This window comes from Balaenoptera borealis, assembly GCF_965194805.1.
Source record: "Balaenoptera borealis genome assembly, chromosome: 1".
NCBI lineage: Eukaryota > Metazoa > Chordata > Mammalia > Artiodactyla > Balaenopteridae > Balaenoptera > Balaenoptera borealis.
Window position 1 is genome coordinate 59,454,089 of NC_138860.1, and position 12,889 is coordinate 59,466,977.

General features: G+C 37.6%; 1 protein-coding gene across 1 annotated transcript in view; it reads right to left on the reverse strand.

The window, feature by feature from the left end:
• MROH9 (maestro heat like repeat family member 9) overlaps window positions 1-12,889 on the reverse strand; it is a gene marked incomplete at its 5' end in the record, with an annotated part of 68,169 nt that overhangs the window by 25,900 nt on the left and 29,380 nt on the right. Inside the window, one exon of the mRNA XM_082344230.1 lies at window positions 11,274-11,423. Within this exon, the coding sequence (XP_082200356.1) occupies window positions 11,274-11,423 (150 nt within the window). The remainder of the gene's footprint in view (window positions 1-11,273; window positions 11,424-12,889) is intronic.

Sequence of the window (12,889 nt, forward strand, 5' to 3'; positions counted from 1 at the left end):
AGAACCTCTGAAATTGTGATTATCCTCCTGTTTATGGGTTGCCTCCTTGGGGGCGTGGATATTGACTATACAGTGTCTCTGCCCTTCCTACTCATCTCATTGTGCTTCCTTCTTTACAGTTTTAGTTGTAGATTTTTTCTGCTAGTTTTCTGGTCTTTCTCATCAATAGTTGCTCTGTAAATAGTTGTAATTTTGGTGTACCTGTTGGAGTAGGTGAGCTCAGGGCCCTCCTATTCTGCCATCTTGGCTGCCTCCCAATCTATGCATTTATGGATAGTGGGAGAATACCCATTTTTTTAAAAAAAGGTTTATTTTGGATGGGTAGACTTTATTATATAAAACATATAAGCTCAATTCAGAAAGCATATGTACAATATAATTTGAGTCCTTTAAAAAGAAAGTCAAAATAATGGAACAGAATCACAACAGAACAATATACTTCTGAAAACATTTTGACAATTAAAGGAGATATGAATCTATACTTTGAAGGAATGAACTATGTGTTGAGGGAATGGACTAGAATGGTAAACACTAAATCATAATCTTTCAAATTTTCTTTATAGGCTCCAAGTTTTATTTTTCCCCTTTTCATTCACTTTTTCCTTGTTTTCTGGCTTTATTCTTTTTTTTTTTAATTATTATTGAAATATAGTTGATTTACAATGTTGTGTTAGTTTCAGGTATACAGCACAGTAATTCAGTAATTCTTTTTCCGGTTCCTTTTTCTTATAGGTTATTACAAAATATTGAGTATAGTTCCCTGTGCTATACAGTAGATCCCTGTTGATTATCTATTTTATATACAGTAGTGTGTATATATTTATCCCAACCTCCTAATTTATCCTTCCCCCCAACTTCTCCTTTGGTAACCATAAGTTTTGCTTTCTATATCTATGAGTCACTTTCAACTTTGTAAATAAGTTCATTTGTATCTTTTTTTTTTTAGATTCCACATATAAGCTATATCATATGATGTTTGTCTTACTTGTCTGGCTTACTTCACTTAGTATGATAATCTCTAGGTCCATCCATGTTGCTGCAAATGGCAGCAACTGACAGTGTAGGAGGGTTCCTTTTTCTCCATACCCTCTCCAGCATTTATTATTTGTAGACTTTTTTTTGAAATAAATTTATTTATTTATGTATTTATTTTTGGCTGTGTTGGGTCTTTGTTGCTGCGTGCGAGCTCTCTCTACTTGCAGTGAGCCGGGGCTACTCTTTGTTGCAGTGTGTGGGCTTCTCATTGCGGTGGCTTCTCTTGTTGTGGAACATGGACTCTAGGCTTGTGGGCTTCAGTAGTTGCTGCACGTGGGCTCAGTAGTTGTGGCTCACGGGCTCAGTAGTCGTGGCTCGTGGGCTCTAGAGCGCAGGCTCAGTAGTTGTGGTGCATGGGCTTAGTTGCTCCATGGCATGTGGGATCTTCCTGGACCAGGGCTTGAACCCATGTCCCCTGCATTGGCAAGAGGATTCTTAACCACTGAACGACCAGGGAAGTCCCTATTTGTAGACTTTTTGATGACGGCCATTCTGACCGGTGTGAGGTGATACTTTATTGTAGTTTTCATTTGCACTTCTCTAATAATTAGTGATATTAAGCATCTTTTCATCTGCCTGTTGGCCATCTGTATATCTTCTTTGGAGAAATGCCTATTTAGATCTTCTGCCCATTTTTTGATTCGGTTATTTGTTTTTTTTGATATTGAGCTGCATGAGCTGTTTGTATATTTTGGAAATGAATCTCTTTTTGGTTGCATCATTTGCAAATATTTTCTCCCATTCTGTAGGCTGTATTTTGTTCTGCTTATGGTTTCCTTTGGTGTTCAAAAGCTTTTATGTTTAATTAGGTCTCATTTGTTTATTTTTGTTTTTATTTCCATTACTCTAGGAGACTGATCTGAAAAGATATTGCTGAGATTTATGTCAAAGAGTGTTCTGCCTATGTTTTACTCTAGGAGTTTTATAGTATCTGGTCTTACTTTTCGGTCTTTAATCCATTTCCAGTTTGTTTTTTTATATGGTGTTAGAGAATGTTCTATTTCACTCTTTTACATGTAGCTGTCCAGTTTTCTCAGCACCACTTCTTAAAGAGATAGTCTTTTCTCCATTGTATATTCTTGTCTCCTTTGTCATAGATTAATTGACCATAGGTGGGTTTATTTCTGGGCTTTCTATCCTGTTACATTGATCTATATGTCTGTTTTTGTGCCAGGACCATACTGTTTTGACTACTGTAGCTTTGTAGTATAAAATGAGTTCTGAAGTGTTCCTTCCTCTGCAATTTTTTGGGAACAGTTTCAGCACTATGGATGTTTTCTCTATATGTTCGGTAGAATTTACCTGTGAAGCCATCTGGTCTGGGACTTTTGTTTGTTGGGAGTTTTTTTGTTTTAATTTTTGAATTTTAATTAATTTATTTTTTTATACAGCAGGTTCATATTAGTCATCAATTTTATACACATCAGTGTATACATGTCAATCCCAATCGCTCAGTTCATCACACCACCACCCCGACCCCCTGCCGCTTTCCCCCCTTGGTGTCCATACGTTTGTTCTCTACATCTGTGTCTCAATTTCTGCCCTGCAAACTGGTTCATCTGTACCATTTTTCTAGGTTCCACATATATGCATTAATATATGATATTTGTTTTTCTCTTTCTGACTTCCTTCACTCTGTATGACAATCTCTAGATGCATCCACGTCTCTACAAATGACCCAATTTCGTTCCTTTTTATGGCTGAGCAATATTCCATTGTATATATGTACCACATCTTCTTTATCCATTTGTCTGTCGATGGGAATTTAGGTTGTTTCAATGACCTGGCTATTGTAAATAGTGTTGCAATGAACATTGGGGTGCATGTGTCTTTTTGAATTATGGTTTTCTCTGGGTATAAGCCCAGTAGTGGGACTGCATGATCATATGGTAATTCTATTGTTAGTTTTTTAAGGAGCCTCCATACTGTTCTCCATAGTGGCTGTATCAATTTACATTCCCACCAACAGTGTAAGAGGGTTCCCTTTTCTCCACACCCTCTCCAGCATTTGTTGTTTGTAGATTTTCTGATGATGCTGATTCCAACTGGTGTGAGGTGATACCTCTTTGTAGTTTTGATTTGCATTTCTCTAATAATTAGCGATGTTGAGCAGCTTTTCATGTGCTTCTTGGCCATCTGTATGTCTTCTTTGGAGAAATGTCTATTGAGGTCTCCTGGCCATTTTTAGATTGGGTGGGTGATTTTTTTTTAATATTGAGCTCCATGAGCTGTTTATATATTTTGGAGATTAATCCTTTGTCCATTGATTCGTTTGCAAATATTTTCTCCCATTCTGAGGGTTGTCTTTTCATCTTGTTTATGGTTTCCTTTGCTGTGCAAAAGCTTTGAAGTTTCATTAGATCCCATTTGTTTATTTTTGTTTTTATTTCCATTACACTAGCAGGTGGAGCAAAAAAGATCTTGCTGTGCTTTATGTCACAGAGTGTTCTTCCTATGTTTTCCTCTAAGAGTTTTATAGTGTCCGGTCTTACATTTAGGTCTCGAATCCATTTTGAGTTTGTTTTTGTGTATGGTGTTAGGGAGTGTTCTAATTTCATTCTTTTACATATAGCTGTCCAGTTTTCCCAGCACCACTTATTGAGCAGACTGGCTTTTCTCCATTGTATATCCTTCCCTACTTTGTCATAGATTAGTTGATCATAAGTGCGTGGGTTTATCTCTGGGCTTTCTATCTTGTTCCATTGATCTATGTTTCTGTTTTTGTGCCAGTACCATATTGTCTTGTTTACTGTAGCTTTGTAGTATAGTCTGAAGTCAGGGAGTCTGACTCTCCAGCTCCATTTTTTTCCCTCAAGTCTGCTTTGGCTATTCGGGGTCTTTTGTGTCTCCATACAAATTTTAAGATTTTTTGTTCTAGTTCTGTAAAAAATGCCACTGGTAATTTGGTAGGGATTGCATTGAATCTGTAGATTGCTTTGGGTAATATAGTCATTTTCACAATATTGATTATTCCAATCCAAGAACATGGTATATCTCTCCATCTGTTCGTATCATCTTTAATTTCTTTCATCAGTGTCTTATAGTTTTCTGCCTACAGGTCTTTTGTCTCCCTAGGTAGGTTTATTCCTAGGTATTTTATTCTTTTTGTTGCAATGGTAAATGGGAGTGTTTCCTTAATTTCTCTTTCAGATTTTTCATCATTAGTGTGTAGGAATGCAAGAGATTTCTGTGCATTAATTTTTTATCCTGCAACTTTACCAAATTCATTGATTAGCTCTAGTAGTTTTCTGGTGGCAGTTTTAGGATTCTCTATGTATAGTATCATGTCATCTGCAAACAGTGACACTTTTACTTCTTCTTTTCCAATTTGTATTCCTTTTTCTTCTGTGATTGCCATGGCTGGGACTTCCAAAACTATGTTGAATAATAGTGGTGAGAGTGGACATCCTTGTCTTCTTCCTGATCTTAGAGGAAATGCTTTCAGTTTTTCACCATTGAGAATTATGTTTGCTGTGGGTTTGTCATATGTGGTCTTTATTATGTTGAGGTAGCTTCCCTCTATGCCCACTTTCTGGAGAGTTTTTATCATAAATGGGTATTGAATTTTGTCAAAAGATTTTTCTGCATCTATTGAGATGATCATATGGTTTTTATTCTTCAATTTGTTAATATGGTGTATCACATTGATTGATTTGTATATATTGAAGAATCCTTGCATCCCTGGGATAAATCCCACTTGATCATGATGTATGATCCTTTTAATGTGTTGTTGGATTCTGTTTCCTAGTAGTTTGTTGAGGATTTTTGCATCTATATTCATCAGTGATATTGGTCTGTAATTCTTTTTTTGTAGTATTTTTGTCTGGTTTTGGTATCAGGGTGATGGTGGCCTCATAGAATGAGTTTGGGAGTGTTCCTTCCTCCGCAGTTTTTTGGAAGAGTTTGTGAAGGATGGGTGTTAGCTCTTCTCTAAATGTATGATAGAATTCACCTGTGAAGCCATCTGGTCCTGGACTTTTGTTTGTTGGAAGATTTTTAATCACGGTTTCAATTTCATGACTTGTGATTGGTCTGTTCATATTTTCTATTTCTTCCTGGTTCAGTCTTTGCAGATTGTACCTTTCTAAGAGTTTGTCCCGTTTTTCTAGATTGTCCATTTTATTAGCATACAGTTGCTTTTAGTAATGTCTTATGGTCCTTTGTATTTCTGTGATGTCTGTTTGTACCTTCTCATTCATTTCTAATTTTATTGATTTAGACCCTCTACCGTTTCTTCTTGATGAGTCTGGCTAAAGGTTTATCATTTTTAAAAATGTTTCCAAAGAACGAGCTTTTATTTTCGTTAATCTTTTCTGCTGCTTCCTTTGTCTCTATTTCATTTATTTTTGCTCTGAACTTTATAATTTATTTCCATCTACTAATTTTGGGTTTGGTTTGTTTTTATTTCTCTAGCTGCTTTAGGTGTAAGGTTAGGTTGTTCATTTGAGATTTTTCTTGTTTTTGGAAGTAAGCTTGTATCGCTATAAACTTCCCTGTTAGAACTCCTTTTGCTGCATCCCATAGATTTTGGATCATTGTTTTTATTTTTATCTGTCTCTAGGTATTTTTTCGATTTCCTCTTTGATTTCTTCAGTGATCCATTGGTTGTTTAGTAGCATAGTTTTTAGCCTCCACGTGTTTGTGTTTTTTACAGTATTTTCTTATAGTTGATTTCTAATCTCATAGAATTGTGGGTGGAAAAAATGCTTGATATGATTTCAGTTTTCTTAAATTTACTGAGGCTTGCTTTGTGACCCAGCATGTGATCTATCCTGGAGAATATTCCATGTAAACTTGAAAAGAATGTGTATCCTACTTCTTTCAGATGGAATGCTCTTTAAATGTCAATTAAGTCCATCTGGTCTAATGAGTCATTTAACACTATTATTGTGTTACTGTTAATTTCTCCTTTTATGTCTGATAATGTTTGCCTTGTATATTGAGGTGTTCCTATGTTGGGGGCATAAAAATTTACAATTGTTATTTCTTCTTCTTGGATTGATCCCTTGCTCATTATGTAGTGTCCTTCCTTGTCTCTGGTAACAGTCTTTATATTAAAGTCTATTTTGTCTGATATGAGTATTGCTACTCCAGCTCTCTTTTGATTTCCATTTGCATGGAATATCTTTTTCCATCCCCTCACTTTCAGTCTTTATGTGTCTCTAGATCTGAAGTGGGTATCTTGTAGGCAACGTATATATGAGTCTTATTTTTGTATCCATTCAGCCAATCTGTGTCATTTGGTTTGAGCATTTAACCCATCTACATTTAAGGTAATTATTGATATGTATGTTCTTATTGCCATTTTGTTAATTGTTTTGGATTTGTTTTCTGTAGGTCTTTTTTCTTTCCCTTTCCTCTTTTGTTCTCTTCTCTTGTGATTTGATGACTATCCTTAGTGTTGTGTTTGGATTCCTTTTTCTTTTTTGTGTGTATATCCATTATAGATTTTTGGTTTGCAGTTACCATGGGGTTTTGGTATAGTAGTCTCTCTCTCTATATATATACACACACATGATTGTTTTACGTTCCTGATATCTTAATTTCAAATGCATTTTAAATATCTTGCATTTGTACTCTCCTCCTCTCATGATTACTGATTTTGAGATTATATTTGTGTGTGGATAATTTCCTACATTTACTGTAAGTTTGCCTTTACTGGTGAACTACCACTCTCATAATTTTCTTGTTTCTAGTTGTGGCCTTTTCTTTTCCACGTAGAGCTGTTCCTTTAGCATTTATTGTAAAGCTTGTTTGGTGGTGCCGAGTTCTTTTAGCTTTTGCTGGTCTGTAAAGCTTTTGATTTCTCTATTGAATCTGAACGAGAGCCTTGCTTGGTAGGGTATTCTTGGCTGTAGGTTTTTCCATTTCATCACTTTAAATATATCATGCCACCCGCTTCTGACCTGCAGAGTTTCTGCTGACAAATCAGCTGATTCCCTTGTATGTTATTTTTTGCTTTTCCCTTGTTGCTTTTAATGTTTTCTCTGTCTTTAATTTTTGTCCATTTGATTACTATGTGTCTAGGTGTGTTCTTTCTTGAGTTAATCCTTTATGGGATTCTCTGTGCTTCCTGAAATTGGGTGATTGTTTCCTTTCCCATGTAAGGGAAGTTTTCAGCTATTATCTCTTCAAATATTTTCTCAGGCCATTTCTCTCCCTTTTCTATTTCTGGGACCTCTATAATGTGAATGTTGGTGCCTATGACCTTGTCCCAGAGGTCTCTTAAACTGTCTCCATTTACTTTCATTCTATTTTCTTTATTCTGTTCTGCAGCAGTGATTTCCACCACTCTGTCTTCCAGCTCACTGATTCATTCTTCTGCCTCATTTATTCTGCTATTAATTCCTTCTAGTGTATTTTTCATTTCCGTTATTGTATTCTTATTTTCTAACTCTCTGATGAAAACTTCTTGTAATTTCTTGCTCTGTGCAGCCATTCTTTTCCCGAGTTCTTGGATCATCTTTATATTCATTACTCTGAACTCTTTCTTAGGTAGATTGCCTATCTCCACTTCACTTAGTTGTTCTTCTGTGGTTTTATCTTGTTCATTTTGTCTGGAATATATTCCTTTGCCATCTCTTTTTTTAAAAAATTTCTATTTGTATTTTATTTATGTAGTAGGTTAGTTATGTTTCTCAACCTTGAAGAAGTGGCCCTCAGTAGGGGATGTCCTTTGTGTCACAGCAATACACTTTCCTCTTATCACCGAATGGCCAGGGACTAGCTGGTCCCAGGGTAGGTTCTGACCTGTGTTTGCACACTCAGTTCTGCAGCCTGTGGGATCATAATTTTCTTCCTTCTGGTGCCTGCCCCCTGGTGGGTGAGGCTGAGAGGCTTGTGCAGGCTTCCTGGTGAGAGGGGCCAGTGCCTGCCTTCTGGTTGGTGGACCTAGGTCTTGGTCCTCTTCTGGGCAGGGCCATGTCAAGGGATGTGTCTATTCGTGGCTATGGGCTCAGGAAGTCTTTAGACAGCATGTTTGCTGATGGGTGTGGCTGTATTCCCACCTTGTTTGTTGTTTGGCCTGAGGAATCCCAGCACTGGAGCCTACAGGCTGTTGGGTGAGGCCAGGTCTCAGTGCCAAGGACCCAAGCAAGATATATTCCTTCAGCCAGAGTTCACATAGATGAACATTCCCTGATATGTCCACCACTAGCTTTTATGACCCCAGAGAGAGCCACAGCTGCTCCCTGCCTTCCCAGGAGACCCTCCAAGACCAGCAGGTAAGTCTGGCCCAGGCTTCTATGAAATCATTGCTTTTGCCCTGGGTCCCAGTGTGCATAAGAACTTGTGTGTGCCCTCCAAGACTGGAGTCTCTGTTTCCCCCAGTCCTGTGGAGCTCCTGCAATCAAGCTCCACTGACCTTCAAAGCCAAATACTCAGGGGGCTCCACCTCCTGATTCTGGGGAGCCTGCCATGGTGCTCAGAGCTCTCACTCCTGTGGGAGAACCTCTGTGACATGATTATTCTCCAGTTTGTGGGTCACTCACCTGGGTGGTATGGGATTTGGTTATATCACTAGTGTGCCCCTTATACCATCTCATTGTGGTTTCTTCTTTGTGTCTTTGGATGTAGAATATCTTGTTTTAAATAGATCTTTGTTGGAGTATAATTGCTTCACAATACTGTGCTAGTTTCTGTTGCACAAAAAAGCGAATCAGCCACATGCATATCCATGTTCCCATATCCCCTCCCTCTTGAGCTTCCCTCCCTTCCTCCCTATCCCACTCCTCTAGGTCATCACAAAGCACCAAGCTGATTTCCCTGTGCTATGCGGCTGCTTCCCACCAGCCAACTATTTTACATTTGGTAGTGTATATAGGCCGATGCTACTCTCACTCCGCCCCGGCTTCGCCCTCCCACCCCATGTCCTCAAGTCCATTTTCTATGTCTACCTCTTTATTCCTGCCTTGCAATATCTTTTTTGGTAGGCTCCCGTCTTTTTTGTCAATTGTTGTTCAGCAGTTGTGATTTTGGTGTACTTGTGAGAGGAGGTGAACTCGGGTCTTTCTACTCCACCATCTTGTCTCCAATCCCTCTTCATTTTTGAGTAAGGAGAGTTTTAACTAGACCTGGAATTTTTCTCAAACCAATGGTTGTATATTCAACATCAAATTTAATCTACCCAGATCACCTCATTTCTTATTTTGAAAGTACTTCTCAGAGACCATAAGCTGAAAAGTTGTTTGATGTAAATTTACATTCCATTGCAATTGCCTCGTATACAACTGAATTATCTGTGCCCAACCCTCTACTCTAAACAAACAAAATGAAGTGTTTATTGTAAAACATTCATCCCACCACATATGCTCCAAGGTAAACATGAAATGGGAGACATAAACCAGTGATCTTCTCCAGAGTTCTCTTAACTATTGGGTTTAGAGCTTTTTCTTCTCATCCTCCTCCTACTACTTTAAATGCAGCATGCCCCTAAAACAAGCCAGCTATGTCACTGTATGCTCAATTGTAGAAATGATGATTTCCTTCAGTCCTCAAGGAAAGACGTGCTGTGTTAGATTTATTTAGAAATAGTAAGCCCACAAACTATACTTGCAGTTTAGGAGATTTTCAGGATAATTTTAATGCAATTTTTCATTATAACTGACTTTAGAATCCAACCCTGTTTAAGCCAAGAATCCAGTGTATTCAGTAGTTCAATTGTTTGTGGGAGCTGGGGTGGGGAAATAAGTTGCTGAACCCCATTTTTGTTCAGTTTATTTCTCCATGTTTAATGATTTCATTGTAGCACAGGCTAGTTTTACACATCTAGTTTTCTAATTGGCTTCTCGTCTTCTCCAGGACCTGATATGGTTTTACCTAGCCTCCTTTTCTCACTGCATGAGAGGAGAACTTTTATTTTGTTAAAGAAATGACAGTTGCCCTCCAGCTTTCCCCTTGGTCTGCATGCCTTTTGGAATGCTCCTGTCTGTAGAAGCATGAGAGTTTGTAAGAAGCATTATTTCCCCTTTCCTGCTCTCTGAGTTTGAGTGCAAGCACTCAGTTTATCTACAATCACATAACACTGCTATGTCAGGAGAGGGAACTGGGAGTTCAGCCCTTATGTCTCCATCAGGGCTGGTTTCATGGACACGTGACCTATGCTTTTGCACAAGGTCCCACATTCAGAAGGTCCTTCACTTTGTTTAAACCTCTGCTGTCGTCATATTGAAATTTTTAATAAGTTTTCCTTGAGTTTGTGTTTTGTAAGTGAAGTCCCATGGGACAATGGAGCCTGTGTGTGTGTGTGTGGCAGTATGAGAGTCAGCTATGGTTCCTGCAGCCTCATTCAGAGGCAGCATTCACAATTCCCTAAGAACACAGAATTCCAGTGAACCCATGATGTGCAGGGGTTCAGTGGGAAATCAAAGCAGGTATAAGATAAACATTTATTGATGCCTCAACCACTTAGGCTGAAAATGATGACATAGAAGGAAAGAGAAAGATGTGTCAATCCATAAATTCTTTTCCATTCAATCTTTCCTTACTCACGAACAAAATGAAGATAGAGAGTGTTAATAGAATGTGTGAATGACAAGGAGTGAAATAAAGACAATTAAGGTAGTTTTGTGTAGTGTTTACCACTCTTCTGGTAAGAATAAAATACATATGCATGCACGAAATATGAAATATGAATTGTAGTATTTTGTTAAGTTGTGTGCTCTTATATTTGCAGCTATGATTGGCATTGCACAATAGAAAGATGGATGGCAAAATGCATGCTAATGTTATAAAATTTTAGGGTTATTTTTAACTTAGAAAATAACAACACCATGACAAATTGAGAGAGAGAGAGATACGGAAAATCTTCATATGTTTCTACATCTAATGGTAGTTGTTTTGAATAAGAAGCCCCACATTTCAGTTTGCACTGGGCCCCACAAATTATGTGGCCAGCCCTACAGCAAGCTGAGGGTTCTTAAAACTTTCCTTAATGGTTACACAGGGGATTTCAATTACAGTTGTACTATTTTATTGTTGTTAATGCATTTCTTTAAAATTTGAAGCAAGTATAGCAAAATGTTACAATTTGGTATGATTGGTGAGTGAATGTTCATTACATTATTTTGAAACTTTTCTGTATGCTTGAAATATTTCACACAAAAGCCTCATTTTATTGAAGTGACATAATGAACAATGGCAAGAAATATATATGAAAAGAAGTAGGCATGTAACAAAGGCAGTAAGAGCCCATTAGAGAATACATTCTGCACTCCCCTGCTCATTGTCAAGTATCTTACCATGGTGACCTTATGGGCATAATATTCCAGAGTCAGTTTCAGTATGGTTGCTGCCTTGGATGCAGTTGTTTGATCAGGTGCAGAGAGTCTCATCAGGAGACTCCACACAAAGTCAGTCAGCAAGCGTGGCAATAAGGTTTGTCCTACACTCTGAAACCAAAAAGGAGAGTCATGATCTCAGGCTTTACTTATATCAAGAGAAGCAAGACAGCTGAACCCAGACATCCTGAGGGAAGCTTCAGGGCCAGGCAGGGCCATATGATTTTTGTAGGCCCTAGGCACCTTTGCTGCTGTGGGCCTTTTCCTCCATTAAAAAATATTAAAAATTATATTTTACAGTTGTGTTGCTATTAAGATGACTGTAATTCAAGTTGAATTATATATATTTTTTCATCTGATTTTTAAAGCAATTAAAACATTTTCATCTGAATAAGTCAGCTCTGGGGGCAAGCCAGGGAGAAGTGGAAAATCATGGCATTGCAATTCAGAAGAACTATAAAATATTGATTTTATCCCATTTCAGCTATTCAAATACTAGAAATTATTGTGAACTTCAGCTTTGGAAATGAATTTGCTCAGATCAGAAACAGGCATGATTTGTAGAAGATGAAGGAAAGGATGGAGTAAGAAAGGCAGGGTCATTCAAAGGTGTGGGCTTTTTCTCAGAGAAGTATCAAGAAGTGGGAAGAGAAAAAAAGGCCCATATGTCCACGACTGAGGTACAACAACTACAATTCAAACAATCTCTTTTTAAAGTTAGAGGAATATCCATGGGCTATAAAATGTGAAAAAAATCACAATATTATGGATCTCTCAATTATGAATGAACCACATTTCCTCCTTTTGTACGTGTGTATGTATATATATATATATATATATATATATATTCAAAATTTCCTTTATGTGTGTGTGTGTGTGCGCCATTCTCTAAAATACAGAAAGTACTCAATATTGCCAATAAAAGCTTTTCTCCATCCCCATTAAAGGAATAGAACATAGCTCTTTCTGGTCAATAGGGAAGGACTGAGTTCTGAGTGAAAACTGATGACCACCAGGCTCCCTCCTACTGGACAGAGGGGTGAGGGATAGTATTTTTGGAAAGCTATGAAAGATGGATAAAGGAGGGTCACTAAGGCTTGGTGAGGTGAACTGAATATTATAAATAGTTTGCTCTACTTTGAGAAAGCCAGATTTAATTATATAAGATGTTGAATTTAAAAAAATCATTGGAAGAGGAAATATTCTCTTTTGCATATTTGTTTATTCAACAAAATACTTTAGTTTGGTGTCTATTAAAAAGTTGTAGAAGGAACAATTCCTAGTGAAACTTAGAGATAGTGTTAGAAGTTTCTGGTATGTCAAGGTTGAACAAAGAAGAACAAACCTGACTCCATATTGGATCTATTCCTTTAGCTCTAGCCTTTGTGCTCCATTGCCTGTGCTTAGTCATGCTAGCTTTGCACCTTTGTCTCAAACAGTAAGAGAATGTGGCCTATAGCCCGGAATATACATACTAACCCTTTCTCAATATTCTGTCTCTCAGGCTTGACCTTTAAACGTATAACACGTTTCCATTCATATAGAGATAAAAAGGTGCAGAATAGAAAATAATAGTT